The sequence below is a fragment of the Armigeres subalbatus genome, unplaced genomic scaffold, assembly GCF_024139115.2.
Source record: "Armigeres subalbatus isolate Guangzhou_Male unplaced genomic scaffold, GZ_Asu_2 Contig1074, whole genome shotgun sequence".
Taxonomy (NCBI): Eukaryota; Metazoa; Arthropoda; class Insecta; order Diptera; family Culicidae; genus Armigeres; species Armigeres subalbatus.
In genome coordinates, this window is record NW_026941818.1 from 22,224 (window position 1) to 40,881 (window position 18,658).

Genomic DNA, 18,658 nt, shown 5'->3' on the forward strand with positions numbered 1-18,658 from the left:
CTAGACGGACAGGCAGAGAAAACGGAACAAGATTCCAGTGTTGACGGTGGAGGAAGTTTGCTTTTGAAAATTGATTTTCAGTTTCGGTTTCATCCTTCACCGTTTCAGTCCAAATAGGACCATCACTTTCTGCCATCCCACTCACTACCTACCACACCTCGGAGCAAATAGAGAGAGAGAGAAAGAGTACAGAAGGGAGAGACTTGCTAGATTCCCGATTGCTCCTCCATTCCCGACCATACTCAACATTACACTCCACAAAAAATAATCCTGAGTAGCCTGGAACTGATCACAGCAACGTGTTGTTATTCATGAATTTTATAGATATTCAATCATGGTGGGAGGTGCCCTGCATTGCACACTTCTGTTCGTTGTTTAGTGGCTCCTTTCATTTGCCGGATTTCGACATCGAGGTGAGTATTCGTTTTGTTATTTCTTCTATGTTTTATGTTTATATAGTTTGGGTGGCTTATGGCTTATAGTATAGTATAGTATCATAAAAAATAAACAGAAATATAACGAGTTTTGTAAAAGATTCTATTTCTACTATTGTCAAGTGTGTTTTTCAAATTTTGAAAATAGACCTTGAGAAATTAAGTTATGTATATACAAAATTCAGATACGTATTCAGGAAACGATAATTTATAGGCAGCAATCTGACATCTTGCAAATGAAAAACATACTTTTTATCACATTCAACCTAATATTCTAAATATGTACACTTCCACAGGCATTGTGTAGCCGTAGATCAATCATAGTTTACAATACAAATCGACGCGAGAACAGCGATCACCGAAACACATTTTATTTTATTTTCTCGGTAACGGACAAAATTAGGCAATGATTGAGAATTTATCAATATTTTTCATTGATGTCTGTAGAATTGCGTAAACAAGAAAAGATCGAACTTGTGAAATTGGAACAGCTTTTATTCGAACGTGCTTTTAGATGACCGGTTTGAATATAAACGAAAAAATCCATAGATATTAGTCGGGATAAACAACTGGTAGTCACCTTTAGTGACCAACGATTGCTTGATCCGCAACATCGCTTCTCAATCGGAAACTCCCCTCATGTTCCGAAGGAACTGGAATCGTCCAACGTTCAATGACTTGGCGAATTGGTCCGTTCGCTGCTCAGTGGTAGTAATTATTTCTAGTTTGATGGTTCCGCTAGCCACGTTATCCTTCGTGAAATGATGATTGGTACCGATGTGTTTGAATAGCTTTGATCCAGCATGGTTGGTATTTCCGATGCACCATCTATTATTTTGATATATTAGAACATATGATATGACTAGGGGGATAATATGAATCATGTAGGTAAATCTGTTTTCTTCGTTTTAAGATGTTTTTCGAAAGTTCTCGAAAACCTTAGTCACGATATACATATGGGAATCACAGCATGTCAGTATTCTAAACAAGTCTCAGGAAAAATTCATGGATACCTACGCAGCCTCGATTCGCACAAGAGCCCCATGTCGATTTTAATTTACTTTTAGAAAAAAAGCATCAATTGCCTTCCTTTTAAGAAAAGCTGATAAAATAGTAAACTTTGTTCTAGAAAGTTTAAAATCAAAACCCACATTTGTTGTCCCATTTTTATGTTTTTTCGCACAAAAGTCGCATTCCAGATTTTGATACTCCTTTAAAAAAATAAACATAATTATGGTATATTTAATAGTTTTATAGAAATGTATACAAATAAAAAAAATACTTCAGAAAGATTGCAGATTTTATTTATTATAATAACATTTTTTTATTTCTTCATATAAAATTTGTTTGAAAAATTAAACGGCAAATTGCTCAAGATGGAGAAAATTTACAAGGGACTGTTATGCGAATAGGAGCAGTCCGGACCTTGAGCACCCCGGGTGGTGTGAAGGACCGACATGAAATCCGTAGTGAATTCCTTACAGGTGAAAAGTTGGATTTGGCAATGAATGCCTCCAGAAAATAAACTTTTAAAATAATTCTATTGAACAATTTTTAAAGATTCTTCCCGGAAAAAATCATGATTAAGAACTTAGTGTAATTGATTGTTCTATTTATGAAACTTTTTATGAAACTTTGTTGATAAATATCATAACGAACTACAGCAAAAGTTTACAACAAATTCCTCCCAAGCAATCAGTTTCATTTGTGAGATAAAAGGATGTATGAGCAGAGGTGCCACACTTGCGTGCCATACACAGTATTAAAATAAGCACAAAAAACGACGACGGGTGGTGTAAAAAATCACGGTTTCCTGTAGAAGACGGTGTTTTGGATCTCCTGCGACTTCGTGTGGTTCCGTTGTATTCTGGCTTCAAAGTCCTGGGTTTTGAGTGCGCTGTTCTCCGGTCCAGTGGTTGTTTTTTGACAAATGAGGGGTCAAATTTAGGGTCTGCCTTAATGGATCCTGTTGGATCATTCAGTCCTTTCATGGAAAGCTTCGAAAGAAGGTCCGTTCGCGTCGGTAGAGGGCCTTGTTCCCGAAAATGAATCTTTGGTGGGTGTGGAGGGTTGTGTTTGTTTAGACTTGTTAATAGAGTCCAGCATCCTTCAAAAAGCAGAATATGGACATCTGGGGACATCTGTAGATGAAGTGCTCTACACTGTTCATGACTTGCTCCTGTTGCTGCTCCAAATCCGTGCCCAATTCTGGCCGAAGACACTTCTTATTCACTTTTTAACGTCGGCCAGCGGTACGGAGCGGGTGTAGACGAATCCGTCGGTGTAACGGATCTCATGGTTCCGGAGCCGTGTTCCTAACAGTTCTAGAACAGATCTTCCTCATTCGTCAGTGTTTTCTCCACTTCTGAACGGGGTGGCAATGGTGTGGTCGATCCTGGCAGGAAGCATTAAAGCCAGCTTCTCGCTCCGTGCCAGTGGACCCGAGCCACTGGGGGGAGACCGGTGCCGGCAACATTCCCGGTAAGCATCGTCGAGGAGAGGGATCCCTAATTCTCCTGAAGTGGCAGCCGCAAAAGAGGCGGCTTTGCGGCAGATGGTCATCAGAACCCGATGTCGGAAGGGAAGAATGCCGGCGTCAACGCATGCAGCTTCAGCAGGGGGTGGACGGATGCAGGCCTGATAACCAGATAACCAGACGTAGTTGTTGAAGACGGGCGAGAGAGTGTTGACGAGATTCCGGTAAATAGAACACGTTATGTTGGTGGCTCTGTTCTGCCCATGATTTCATAGTTGACATAACAACCATTGCACTTCTGCATGTATTTCGAATAATTTAAGGACAACTATTCGTATAATAATGTTTGACTCAGTAAATGAACATCAATTCCGCTTATTTCTTTAGTGATATCACCCAATTTCTTAAACCTCATCCAAAAACTAAGCGAGGGTGAAAAATATAGCACATAGTGGTGGAATGAACATATTTATTTCTTTAAATTTAACTAATGAATCTTCTGGATGCACGTAAATTAATCATTCTTTGTAGACGTTGTTTTGAACTCGATGCACAGATTCGGATAATTACGTTGAAATATGGAAGCACCATGCTGTTACTTAACTTTTATCCGCCAGAGATGGTTCAGTTAGGGATAAAAAAATTTCTCGAGAGAGAGAGAAAGGTAACGAGCCAAATGTTTTTTGCTTGTTACATATTTTTCAATTCAAAGTGAACAAACAAGCGAGAGACATCAATCACATTAATTATGGACTACCAACATAAACCAAAGGTGTTCGAATTCACGAATTCACACGATGCAGCTTGCATAGGGTCGCTCACGGCTAGTTCTGGACGGTCGAAAGTCGGCTTGTGGAAAAGACAGTAGAAATTTACTTTTAATTTTTCGTCAGAATTCACCGAGAGATAGGTAATATATGCTTGATAGTCAGAATAGTCCTAAGGATGATGGCCGCAAAGGCAAGCACATATTACGTCTTTTAGGTTTCCGCCGAGCGGCGAATAGCGAGCTTGAGTCGATGACCGCGTGATCAATTTGGAAAGGCGTTTCTTGCAGTGGATTATAGCGTCGGAACCCAATGACTCAGACTCGACGGTCGCATGAGTGGTCTGCCAGCTGCAGCGGCGATTAAGCTATGGTCGTGCCAGCCAATGCCCTCAAGGTTAGGTTAAGTCTCCTGTGGAGTTATAATACCTGAACCCGGATTCTTCCAGAGCTGCGGCAACACACACGAGCTGGGAACAGCTTTCATAGTGATGGGCGATATGCGAAGGCGCGTGATCGGGTGGTGGCCGATCAATGAAAGAATGTGCAGGTTGAGGATCAAAAGCCGGTTCTTCAACTTCAGCATAATCAACATCCATACCCCCACTCCGGAAGCACTGATGATGATAAGGACCCATTTCTACGCGCAGCTGGGACGTGAGTAAAAATCATCATAGGAGATTTGAACGCTCAGGTTGGCCAAGAGGAGGACCGACTATTGGGAAGTTCAGCGCCCACCGACTGACGAACGAAAACGGCCTACGACTAATTGATTTCGCCGCCTCCAAGAATATGGCCATTCGCAGCACCTACTTCCAACACAGCCTTCCGTATCGGTACACCTGGAGATCACCACTGCAGACAGCATCACAAACCGACCACGTTCTGATTGACGGACGGAACTTTTCGGACATTATCGACGTCAGGATTTATCGTGGCGCTAACATCGACTCTGACCACTATCTGGTGATGGTTAAACTGCGCCCAAAACTATCCGTCATCAACAATGTTCGGTACCGATGACCACCGCGGTACGGCCTAGAGCGACTGAAGCAACCTGATGTTGCCACTGATGTTGCCTGATGTTGCCATACGCGCAGCATCTCGAGACAGCGTTGCCGGAAGAGGGTAGGGGACCCTCTTGAGGAGCCTCTTGGAATACAATTAAAGCAGCCATTACCGACGCAGTGGAAAACAACGTCGGGTATGTCTGACGAACCCGACGGAACGATTGGTTCTGGAGGAGAAGGACGCAGCGCGGGCGTTCGCTGCAGCAAGCGACCCGGCAGAACGTGGAACGTTATAGACGGAAGCGGAGACAGCAGACCCGCCTTTTTCAGGAAAAGAAACGCCGTCTGGAAGAAGCGGAGTTCGAGGAGATGGAACAGCTGTGCCGTTCTCAACAAACACGCAAGTTCTATCAGAAGCTCAACGCATCTGATAGAACTTCCAACAAAGATGGAAGCATCTTGACGGACGAACGTGTGGTGATCGAAAGGTGGAAGCAGCACTATGAGGAACATTTGAATGACGCTGAGAGTACGGGCAAGTGAAAGTCAGGGCAGCGGAGGAGATGACTACGACAGTTCAGCGGACGATGGAAGCCAACCAGCCCCCACCTTGAGAGAAGTTAAGGATGCCATCCAACAGCTAAAGACCAATAAAGCAGATGGTAAGGATGGTATCGGAGCTGAGCTCATCAAAATGGGCCCGGAAAAGCTAGCCACTTGCCTGCACAAATTGATAGTCAGAATCTGGGAAACTGAACAGCTACCGGAGGAGTGGAAGGAAGGGGTTATATGCCCCATCTACAAGAAAGGCAACAAGCTGGAGTGTGAAAACTTCCGAGCGATCACCATCCTTAATGCCGCCTACAAAGTGATATCCCAGATCATCTTCCGTCGTCTGTCACCATTAGTGAATGAGTTCGTGGGAAGTTATTAAGCCGGTTTCGTTGACGGCCGCTCGACAACGGACCAGATCTTTACCGTACGGCAAATCCTCCAAAAATGCCGTGAATACCAGGTCCCCGGCTGACGAACGAAAACGGCCTACGACTAATTGATTTCGCCGCCTCCAAGAATATGGCCATTCGCAGCACCTACTTCCAACACAGCCTCCCGTATCGGTACACCTGGAGATCACCATTGCAGACAGAATCACAAATCGACCACGTTCTGATTGATGGACGGCACTTCTCCGACATTATCGACGTCAGGACATATCGTGGCGCTAACATCGACTCTGACCACTATCTGGTGATGGTTAAACTGCGCCCAAACTATCCGTCATCAACAATGTTCGGTACCGACGACCGCCGCGGTACGACCTAGAGCGACTGAAGCAACCTGATGTCGCCACTGCATACGCGCAGCATCTCGAGGCAGCGTTGCCGGAAGAGGGTGAGCTCGATGGGGCCCCTCTTGAGGACTGCTGGAATACAGTCAAAGCAGCCATTAACGACGCAGCGGAGAACGACGTCGGGTATATGGGTCGAAGTCGACGGAACGATTGGTTCGACGAAGAGTGCAGACAGATTCTGGAGGAGAAGGACGCAGCGCGGGCGGTCGCGCTGCAGCAAGGTACCCGGCAGAACGTGGAACGTTATAGACGGAATAGGAGACAGCAGACCCGCCTTTTTTAGGAGAAAAAATGCCGTCTGGAAGAAGCGGAGTGCGAGGAGATGGAATAGCTGTGCCGTTCTCAATAAACACGCAAGTTCTACCAGAAGCTCAACGCATCCCGCAAAGGCTTCGTGACGCGAGCCGAAATGTGCCGGGATAAGTATGGGAGCCGAGCATATTGACGGACGAATGTGTGGTGATCGAAAGGTGGAAGCAGCACTACGAGGAACATTTGAATGGCGCTGAGGGTACAGGCAGTGAAAGTCAAGGCACCGGAAGAGATGCCTACGTCAGTTCAGCGGACGATGGAAGCCAACCAGCCCGCACCTTGAGGGAAGTTAAGGATGCCATTCAACAGCTAAAGACCAACAAAGCCGCTGGTAAGGATGGTATCGGAGCTGAGCTCATCAAGATGGGCCCGGAAAAGCTGGCCACTTACCTGCACAAACTGATAGTCAGAATCTGGGAATCCGAACAGCTACCGGAGGAGTGGAAGGAAGGGGTTATATGCCCCATCTACAAGAAAGGCGACAAACTGGAGTGTGAGAACTTTCGAGCGATCACCATCCTTAATGCCGCCTACAGAGTGATATCCCAGATCATCTTCCGTCGTCTGTCACCATTAGTGAACGAGTTTGTGGGAAGTTATCAAGCCGGCTTCGTTGACGGCCGCTCGACAACGGACCAGATCTTTACTGTACGGCAAATCCTTCAAAAATGCCGTGAATACCAGGTCCCAACGCACCATCTGTTCGTTGATTTCAAGGCGGCATACGACAGTATAGACCGCGTAGAGCTATGGAAAATTATGGACGAGAACAGCTTCCCTGGGAAGCTTACCAGACTGATCAAAGCAACGGTGGATGGTGTGCAAAACTATGGGAAGATTTCGGGCGAACACTCCAGTTCGTTCGAATCGCGCCGGGGACTAAGACAAGGTGATGGACTTTCGTGCCTGTTGTTCAACATTGCGCTAGAAGGTGTTATGCGGAGAGCCGGGTGTAACAGCCGGGTTACGATTTTCAACAGATCCAGTCAATTTATTTGCTTCGCGGATGACATGGACATTGTCGGTCGAACATTTGCATTTACCCAAAGGTGGCAGAACTGTACACCCGCCTGAAACGTGAAGCAACAAAAGTTGGACTGGTGGTGAATGCGTCAAAGACAAAGTACATGCTTGTGGGCGGAACCGAGCGCGACAGGGCCCGCCTGGGAAGCAGTGTTACGATAGACGGGGATACCTTCGAGGTGGTCGAGGAATTCGTCTATCTCGGATCCTTACTAACGGCTGATAATAATGTTAGTCGTGAAATAGGAAGGCGCATCATCTGTGGAAGTCGGGCCTACTACGGGCTCCAGAAGAAACTGCGGTCAAAAAAGATTCGCCACCGCACCAAATGTGTAATGTCCTCTACGGACATGAAACATGGACAATGCTCGAGGAGGACTTGCAAGCACTCGGAGTATTCGAGAGACGGGTGCTTAGGACTATCTTTGGCGGTGTGCAAGAAGACGGTGTGTGGCGGCGAAGAATGAACCACGAGCTCTCGCTCAACTCTACGGCGAACCCAGTATCCAGAAGGTAGCTAAAGCCGGAACGGTACGATGGGCAGGACATGTTTCAAGAATGCCGGACAGCAACCTTGCAAAGATGGTGTTCGCTTCCGATCTGGTAGGTACGAGACGGCGTGGAGCGCAGCGAGCGAGATGGGCAGACCAGGTGCAGAGCGACTTGGCGAGCGTGGGGCGTATTCGAGGATGGAGAGATGCGGCCTCGAACCGTGTATTGTTAGCGATAAATGGTTCTTACTGTCGTCTGAGTTTTGATCCTGGTCCTTCCAGGTGTCCTGTCAGCATATACGAGTACGTACACATTCGCTGATAGAACAATAAAAACCCCGTCCACAGCGATGAGGAAGAGCGTTACCACTAGGACCGACCCTTGGTGAACGCACTGCCGTAATCGGAAAAAGTAACGTATATGCCATTTTCCAAAAAAAGTTTTAGCGAGTAGTACTCATCGAGTTCTTTAACAGAAAAATGGAAAACATGTATGTTGTGATTTGGCGCATACGTCACTTTTTCAGATTACGGCAGCGCAGGTTTCTTCGGGAAACTCGTCTGATGCTGTGTCGCAAATTAACACTTGAAAGGTTCGTCGGGTGAGGAAGTTTTTAACGAAAGCAAACATGTTGCCTGTGATACCCCACTCTTTGAGTTTGCTAAGGACCAAGGGTGTTTAGATCCTGTCAAAAGCCTTTGCAATATCAAGTGATACAAGGTCAACATGCATGCCTTATTCATACGCTTTTTGGAGCTCACTGCCCTTGTTGGCAAAATATGTGCTGGTGCAATGACCTGGTCTAAAATCGTGTTGACGGTAAACGAACCTTCCTTCGGCTTCTAATTTCTTGCTGAGTCGCCGGTTAAACATTCTCTCGGTTTTGAACGCCCAAGAGGTTAGGGGAGATTGATCTAAACTTAGATGTATCTCGGCTTGTAACGCGGCCCAACGGGATGGGCACAACAAAACTTTTCCTTTAGTCGTCCGGGAAGGTGCGGTTTTCGCAAAGATCGTTGAAGATTTTGAGAAAATGGTCCTTAGCGACCGGAGGGATCTTTTTTAGCATGGAATACCCCGATTTATCCTGTTGCACTTAGAAAGTGCGTGGGCCAACTTACCTGCTGAAAAAGGCTGGTTTAATAGGCATTTTTACTGTATTTGGAATTTTATCATGAACTTTTAGTGGAGTTCTTCAGAGTATACTTGAAGGATATTTGAAGGAACGTTGAGAAATGTGACAATCCATACAAAAATTTCAAATGCTTCAAACAAAAAGTGTGACATAGGGGGCGGGGGGTGAAATGCCTGATTTTTGCGTTACGTCATTAATGTTTCTTAATGGTTTTCTGATCTGATATGATAATTTTTTAGTGTTAATCCCTATAATCGGGAATTTAATTCTGAATCGACATCCTGTATATGTAAAGTTACAAAGTAGAAGATATTGAACGGGCATGGGATTAAACCCACAATCTTCTGCGTATGAGGCATAAGTGGTAGCCATATGACACCCAAGCTAATTTTAATTTACTAAAATTTACTAAAAAGTTGTCCTATATTTATTCATCCTTCTGTTGTTCGACAGGATTTGGAGGAAGCTCTTCTGACCGATGTCGACACCGAGAGCGAGGTTGATCTAAAAGTCTACAGCGCTCGCCTGTTGCCGGATCTCATTGTTGCTCTGCTGAAGGGTTGTGACACGCTCAGCCAGATCGTATCACACATCAGCCCGAGTAACTATCAGATGTTCCTGAGGCGATTATTTCGTCAGAAATGTCAGGTAATCAAGAGATAACTCGGAATCGAAATATGAAGTAAGTACTAAATTTAAAAAAAAAATCTGTTCACAGGAATATAACATCGACAATCCGTTCAACGAGGATACTGATTTTGAAAAGCTACCGCTTCGCACCAAGATCCTTATTTTAAAGTACCTGTGTGACTTTCGCTTGGACTCTGCCGACGTTTTCAATAGATTTGCCAACCTCGAAGCCGACAGTTTGCGAGTCGAGCCATTAGGGTAAGTGTGTAGAAGTACAATTTTTATCAATATACAAGGGAACTGTTCCGTTTTCCATCTCACTGAACATATTATCGAGAAACATAGAAATATTCTTTGAACATGGGAACTATGAGATGAAGTGCCAAACAGTTCACTTAGGTCGTGACTCTTGTATTATTTTCGTCTTATTTTTATACAGCTTCGACAGTAAAGGATCTGCTTACTGGTACTTCTTCGGCACAAGACTCTACCGGGAAGATTACGACGTTCCAACTGGTAAGGGTAGCAAATCAGCAAAGCGGTCTGTTTGGCAAGTCATTTGCTTTACTGAAGACGACTGGAGGAATCTGGCTGGCAAGTTCAAGCGCTCAAAACACGAAAACGAGCGCGCATTGCTACATCAGTTGGAAGAGAATTTTCTTCCGAACATACCAAAAATCTTCCGCGATAAAGAGCGCGAGAGAAGGAATAAGTATGTTCATTATCCAATGTTGAATATAGACAATCAATAACATCCTTTTCCATTGTAGGCTTCTAGAGCGACGTACCTCATCCCGTATCAAGGTCTACGAAGAACGTCGCCTAGCCGATCATTTTCGCCAGAAAGAGGTCGAAGAAGCTCAGAAAGCACTACTCAAAGAACAGCGCAAGCTCCAAGGAAAGTGCGATCCAGAACCAGAGGACTTCCGACCCCAAAAAGAAATATTAGCCGATCAAAAGGCTAGGCTAGCTGAAGACAGAGCTAAACGCGCCGAACGACGGTTAGGAACCAGAGATATTAAGCTATTATAAAGCCAAACACATCAAACCAAAAAAAAAACACGCAAGAGAAGAGCAAAACAACACCAAAATATAATAACATCTACAGCGTCAGCCAATCAATCACTAGACCACCATTGATCTCTCTAAGCGCAAAATTTGTCTTCAAAAGTCTAGTTCATATGAGAGCTGTCCCGTGATTGAATAGATGTTATTTTGTATCCTCTTCTATCGTTAGTTGCTGTATGTATGCATGATGTTAAAATCATCATTTCATTTTTATTTCTTTCCTTTAGTTAAGTGACTAAATTTCCTCAACTATTTTATTTTCATTCGTTCATTTCATTTTCATTTTTGCTTTTTTGAAGTTCAACATACTGCTTATAAGGGGAAACTCACATGGCATAAGGCAACGAATATTTGGTAAAAGAATTAAATTGTTACTATGTAAATAAAAAAATAGGATAACAAGGCATTGACAACTTTAACCAGCAGGATAAACCTATCATGAAACAATTGATTGTCCCCAACTGCAACAGATGTAGTTGCTTTTCAATGTAGTTTTTTTATAAAATCTGTTAGAATTTAGACAGAAGCACAGCCATCTGTTGACATGATTTTAAATTTTGCTTCTGGATAATATAATCGCGGTTTAAAAAATTTGTTCAAGATAATATTGTGCTCTACAGATATTGACCAGAACATAATTGCTAGAGGCTAGTCCCTTTGTGTTACTTGTTGTTCGCATTCTTTTATTTATATCATATTCTTAAAATTATGCCAAATAAACATTTGGCACTACGACTACAACCGTTTTTGTATTCATTATTTGGTTTAAAATGCTGAGCGCGTAAACAAAACAATTGCGATTTGACACGAATTTTATATTAGTACATTTTAAAAAGATACAAATATCGCGATTCGGAATAAATTCAACATTTTTTTAAATTCATGCAATCAAAATTGATCGATATTTTTTTCTATAGGTAGTTAGTATTGAACGTCGAAAACAAAACAACTATTTTTAATATTCTAGAGTAATTAAAAGCTTCTTGAACATAATGCTCCAGTATATTCCTCAGCTATGACAACGGTGCTATGCCACGTGGGTAACTCCTTGCTTATATACCGTCAGCAAACCAAATATTCTAATATCAAGTTTCCCATCGTCTTCTCTCCATCTATTCTAGGTCACGTTCGAATTCGGTATCAAGTATAGTATCCACCTATGCCAGCTCGCCAGAACCTCTCACGAGTGATTTTATTTTCAGCCAAAAGAAAGCGAATGTCTAACTTTTAGAAAACACTCGTCTGGTGGGCGAAACATTCCGCAACCGTTATTGTTAGTAATCCACCCGCTTCCCCTTCCTCGGAGCTAGGCTCCGAACCGAGTTCAAGTGCGGACATTGAAGTGCACCCGGGTGCTTCCAAGCAAGATCCCGACGAAGTGTTAGAGGAAGATAACGAAGAAAACATCGACGACGAAGAAGATCTCGAAGAGGACAGTGCAAGTGTGATCGTCGTCGATCAAGTGAACATTACAAACTTTACTGAAGTTGGGTCAAGTATTAGTGTTGCCAGTGGGACGACCACAACCAGCAGTGGGATCAGCAGTCGTGAGCAGCGTGAAAAGACACCATCGCCAACCCCCACGCCTTCGCCTCCATCAGCATCACAGCCAGAGGAAGAGTGCCCTCTGCCGACGGCCAGTGAACCAGTGAAGCGAAAGTCCAAATTGAGTGCAGAGATTGAAGGACTGTTACAATACAATCGAAACATGGCCCCAACTACGACCAAACTGCCCGGGCGGCAAACCAACAATTCGCTGTCATCGGTCACAGGACCGGTAATCCTGCCGTTCACCGAAACTCCACCACCGAAAACGTCGAGTAACAGCTCGAGTAGCAAGAGTGGGGAATCGACTGCCGTTGCTGGCAGCGGTGGAACTACCAGTACCAGTGGAAGGAAAAAGAAGAGCAAAGCTTCAGAAGTGTGAGTTTTATTTGGAAAATATTTAATCATCATTTGCTTGGAGAATGCGTGGCTTATTTAGTAATGTTATACTCATATTAACAATGCAAAGTAGGCGTAGCTGTTTAATGCTGTAAATGCTAATACAATTATGTGTCCCATTTGATTTTAAAAAGTTCAATGATTAGTTTCTTGTCTTAATAACAAAATAAAGAAATCATCATACAGTCGACTCACCATAAATCGTTGATATTCTCGTTCACTTCCATCTTCAAACATTTTTTCTCTCTTCATAACCATTAAAACGTGATCTGATAGTCAATTGTTGTTAGTTTTTATTCTCGTATGTCATTTTTTTTTAACGGAAATCTGCAAACAGACACCCGAGGAGTTTAACTCATGTAGTGTGAAGATGGGTGTTATAAAAAAGCTCACCGACCCACTAAAACCAAAACCTTTTCGTCAGTCCGTACCGCCCGCAATTATTTAATACTTCAAAGGGGGAAGGCTATTGAGAACACTAACACGTTTGCTAACGAACAAGGCGTTTTAAAACCCATAGACTTTAAAGGTGGCAACCTCACCACCCGTCGATCGCATCCCATGACAGTATCCTAACGGTCTGTACCAGTAACTCACTTAGGAGACGAGCAACCCGGCAATAACAATCGCTCATGGACCGCAATTACCTCTGTACTTACATACTGAGGTCCCCGCACCCCACCCGCGACATGTCCCTACTGTAGCTGCTGATTTTGTTCAAAACGCCACCATCGCTGCAGCTTCGACATAGTCTGAGCTGCTGTGTTCACCGCATTCCAAATATCCTCGCCCCGGCACGTTCTCTCGATGACGTTGTCCGGGGTCAAATCCAGGCCGCTGACAAGCACCATGTCGTTTCGCTCAATATCGAATCGCGGGCATGCAAACATCACATGTTCCGCCGACTTCACCTCGCCTATGCATTCCGGGCACTCCGCAGATGCAGAAGCTTTTGATGATGTTGCTGTTAATCCAGTGACAAAATAGGTTGCACTTGGAACCTCGAATTTTGGAGGATTTCCAGGAAGTACTAGCGAAGAACGAATCGCATAGGAAGTACTGTGACTGTCCAACTGAGGGAACTTAAAGGCGAATCGCCGGCGGAGTAAGCTGGCAAGCAACTTGAAAACTGGGTTTCGGTGGTTGGCAAGGGGTTTCCTGCTCGGGAACTTCTGGCGATGTAAATCCAGTGACAAAATAGTTCTGACTTAGAATCTGGATTGGTGCGCGATTTCCAAAAAGTTCTAGCGACAAGGGCTGTGATTGTCCTCCTATCAATACCTGAGAGTTAATTGACGGTGGGCTAAGTCGGGAAGCAGCTTGACCACATCTGTCCGATGATGGGTTCATAATTCCTTCCTCCGCGGCTGCAGGTAATGTAGCTTTAACGAAATATTTTCCAGTGTCGATAGGCACTAGCGGTACGGGCTGAGAAATTTGTTTTTCTGTGTCAGGGCGAGGTTGTCAAATAGGTGCGTTTTACGGTTGTATAGCCTTTTTATATTATTGTTAGCCATTCCCAGGTTACCTTCGGCAGATGAAGTCGGCAGAAAGTTCATTCTGTCTGATCTACGTGATTTTCCAGGTGGCATTGAAGTGTGGGTTCTTCTCCCGGAACTCTGGAAGATTAATTTCTGAGATTTTGAAATTCTGGGATCTCTGCCACCAGCGAATAATTATTCATTTGTTGCAAATAATTAATCAGTTCCGATCATTTATAGTTTCAGATATTATTGGGAATTCATCCTCCAAGGAGTTCAGGTCTTTGTCCCCCTGCAGACTGTCATTTTTCTTTAATTTTAAAAAATCTCTCTAGTACACTAAAAAAATTCTGCTCCATGGACTCTGGGAAACTGATTTTCCAATCGTTCTTCCATCTCGAGGAATTCTGAGGATTTCCTTCCTCAGGAGGTCTGAGAACTTACCCATTCAAGAATTATGGGGAATAATTCCACCAAAAAAAAACTTAAGAACTGCAGCACGAAGCCCCATCCACCCCCCATCCCCGAAACGTTTTCCTTTTTCAAAAACTCACGTGAAATCTACCCCAGATATTTTGGAGAAATTCTCCTTCAGGAATTGTAGGAACTCGTTATACATTAATTGTGGAATACTTGCCAGCTACTCTACAACGACTTTTTGCAGCATACTTTTGAGGCACAAATTAACACAAAAACTGAAGATTGATATGTCCTGTTTAATTGTATTGATGTGTTTCTTATGTATTCTGATTGCTGTATTATGAGCATATTTTATCCATGTTTGTACATAGAATAATTAGATTTTGCATACATTTTTATCCTTATAGTCATTGAGACATAAGTAATTAAAAAGAAATAAGAAGGAGACATAAGAAATAAAGATAGATAAATAAATAAACATTTATCCTACAAGAATTCCTTCTACAGAAATTCTCCTAAAACATATTTAGGAATTTTGTCCCATCAAAGGTCAGGGCAATTTCTCACACACGAATTTTGTGGAATCCCTCTTCCAGACATTAAGATGAATTCTCCTTAACGAATTTGGAGGAATTTATCCTCTGAGGATCCTGGCGAATTATTCACCTCATCCTAAAAATTCTAGATTATTATCTCTCTATAACTCTGGGGAATTGCTTCCTCACGAAATATGAGGAAATCTTCACCTATGAATTATAGGAAATTTCTTTTCATTGTATTCTTGGGAATTCTTTCGATAGGACTTCTAAAAAGTTCCTTCCACTAGAATTTCAGTAAAATTGTAAGGGAATGGTGGTTTATTCCATCAGTTTCTTAATTCACTCCAAGAATTCCTTATCTATGAGTTTTAGAGATTCCTTTTTCCAGAAGCTCTGTGGAATGAATAATACGTGTCCTAGAATTTCTGTATGGGAAACTACTGGAAAATTCCCATGTAAAATTTTTGAAGGATTTTCAGACCTTTAGGAATATTCTCATCTGATCGTTTTTGTTGGCATTGCATCCCCCATTTGGAAATTGCCGTATCACAGCTTGGTGCTCATCAAGCATTTCTACAGTTTTTATCTGCGAGGTTTCTTAGAAGATTAACTATTTTTGCATTCCTATGTCAACACTAGCTCGATGATGCTCATAGGTATAAGGAAGAACAAAAAAACTTTCACTGTCCCACGAAATGGATCCAGTCACCTTCTATGGCCTCGCTTTGTGGCTGGAACTAGGAATAAAGAACCCTTCCGGACGAACTGTTGAAGAATTCCTGGAGAGAAAGTAAAGAAATTCCTAACGAAATTCCTAACGGATGCATTTTCTCATTGTACTCTTAAAGGATTATTTAACAGCGTACAATATAAATTATGCTCATTGCTATTAATGCACGAGACGAGAGAACAACCGCGGCGTGGCGCCGCCTAAGCTGTTGCCGCCGTTGGAAAATAGCGTTCACGCCGCCGCCGGTTCAAAGTGGATCGGCGCACATGTCTACCTTTAAAACACGTGCTGGCCCAGAATAAAGAGGGTCGCACATAGGATACGTTGCGTTACGTTTGGCACATTTCCCATGGAAAAACTATCAAACGCAAACGAATCGCCTCTCCTTTTAAAGCACGCATTTGCCCAAACTAATGTGAAAGAGTAAATGACACCTTCTTTCAAAGCATCCGCTTCTCCAGAATAATGCTTCCTTCTTTAAAAGACAATGACACACGCGAAAAAGAAAATGTTACCTTCTTTTATGAAGCGTACACACAAAAGATATTTTAGTTACTAGATAAAGATTGTCGCTTCGGTTCCCTTTGTTCTGCTGTACGAAAAATGTGTGGTACTAAACTGTCATATCGTATGTATTTTTCCTTCATTGACATTTAGATCCCCTATCCTCGCCAGCAAAATATGTTCCAGACAGCGACGACAGCGACAATCTTTATCTAGTAACTAAAATATCTTTTGTACACACGGTCAAGCAGTTTAACCAACATTGACTCCACCTCTCGTTTATTCAAACATTCATCAAGTTTTACCAACAGCGGCACGAACAATCAATTTATTCGACCAACAATATCACACACGAACGACCGAAGTGCCAACTTGAGCACCAACCATCAAGTAAATATATGGGGGTTTGTGCAACTTCAGTACAAATGCTCAAAAATGTTCGGCGAACCATGACTCCGCCCCCGACAACACAAACCAAAATCAAACCGTTTTAATTTTTTCCGTGCCGGTGACAAGCGCGGTGTCATCATAATCAATAGACATAGCCCGCTGTCATCATTGAAACGCAGTATGAAAAAAAAAAATTATAGCCCTGGACATTCTGACTACGATCTGGCGATAGGCTAAACAATAGGATGTCAGTAGCTTGATTTTTTCCAACCGAGCCGCCAACTGTCAAATAATTGCTCGAACAACTTCACACACGTTCAAACAGGTTCAAACAAAGCAGCAAGCGTTTTATTGAGGTGGAGTCAATGTTCGTCAAACTGCTTGACTGGTGTGTACGCTGTATTAAACAACGCGGTAGCTCGGAATAAGACGAGTGAGTAAATGACTCATACTTTAAACAATTTGTATATGTCATTTTTGACTGATTAGTTTCTATTTTCAACTTAATTATTGAAACGCGATCTAATGAAGTATAAAAGTGAGCAAGAAAGTGAGCACATGTTTTTTTTAAATTTTTTGACAAATTCGGGGCAATGGTCAGTCGGGGTAATGATAATCCGAAGTAGTGACCATTCGGGGTAATGGGTTATTCGGGGCAATAGTTTTTCGGGGTACTGGCGTTCGGGTTAGTGACATTCGGGGCAGTGTCATAGAAAAACAAATCAAGCATGCTCGTATGTTTTTGGATAGTTCCAAATCTAGGGAACCTTCGTTACCACGATCGTTTTGTTTTGCAGTCGCGGATTTCATTTTGTTAGTCGCGAATTTCGCGGAATGGAATTTGCTCAGTTTGTAACAGCCCTGCTGCATTCCTCGTAAATGTGAATATAATGCTCACTCTAGTCATAATCAACGGTGGCTGTCATGCCCCATATGGGGATCTTGCCCCACTTTCCCCTAATGCACAATTTAGATAGGTGAATGTCATGGTTGAGGATGCTATGCGATTTAAGAAAGAATGAAAACCGTGTAGAGCAACCGCGAAACAACGTGAAATTTTACACCTCGAAATGGTTTGATGCAAAGTCTTATGCGATCTTATGAAAATGTTGCCATTCAGATATGTACCACTTAACATTTTGATATTAAATGCATGCATGTTATTTTCGTAGTTAAAGTTTACCGAATGTAGTTCATTTCAAATATTTGAATTAGGACTAAATGACCCCCCTTTTTCTCCCTGTCGTTACCTTGTACATAACAAAACCAACCTACACGCGTGACGGAATGCACAAATCCATTGAATTGATGGAATAAACCTGCACGATTGTGTTCTAACCGACCTTTCAAACAAATGTGTGCTCTATGATCACCTCAACCTGGAAAATGGTATTCATCCCTGACGGCGGACCATGGTATTCATCACAATTCACCAATGTCTTATAAATATCATCGCACCATAAAACTCCGGGGTCATCAACGGACGTGAAAATGGAACCGACACACCTTTTGTTGCACCAAATTATATCAAAATAGAACAAGTTTTTTCACTACCACGACCACCTCCACTTTAATTTCGTTGTCGTTTAGTTTTACGGAAACCGAAGAGGTCCTGCAGATCGGTATGCATAAAGTTTTGGAATACATCAAAAACCATGATGACGCTTGGCCATTCGTGGATCCGGTCGACGAGGACATCGCACCGCGCTATTATTCGATCATTAGGAGGTAGGTTTTCAAATTGCTCTTCTATAAGTATAACGCAAATTGGAAAATATTACAGACCGATGGATCTGCAAAAGATGGAAGAAGAAGCTGGACAACGGGGAGTATCTAACATTCAGTGACTTCCGCAATGATTTTAAGCTGATAGTAAACAACTGTCGGCTTTATAACGGCCAAGCAAATGGTAAGTGAAAGTAAATTTCAGGCAAATATTCCTTCAATTCTAAC

The 18,658-nt window shown here is 42.9% G+C and overlaps 1 protein-coding gene across 1 annotated transcript in view; it reads left to right on the forward strand.

Moving 5' to 3' along the window:
- Window positions 1–18,658, forward strand: part of LOC134202173 (serine/arginine repetitive matrix protein 2-like) — a 44,748-nt gene that overhangs the window by 18,190 nt on the left and 7,900 nt on the right. Inside the window, 11 exon segments of the mRNA XM_062677220.1 lie at window positions 325–413; window positions 9,453–9,647; window positions 9,718–9,887; window positions 10,069–10,341; window positions 10,400–10,630; window positions 11,819–11,889; window positions 11,892–11,945; window positions 11,948–12,620; window positions 18,296–18,433; window positions 18,489–18,516; window positions 18,518–18,614. Of these exon segments, the coding sequence (XP_062533204.1) occupies window positions 325–413; window positions 9,453–9,647; window positions 9,718–9,887; window positions 10,069–10,341; window positions 10,400–10,630; window positions 11,819–11,889; window positions 11,892–11,945; window positions 11,948–12,620; window positions 18,296–18,433; window positions 18,489–18,516; window positions 18,518–18,614 (2,019 nt within the window).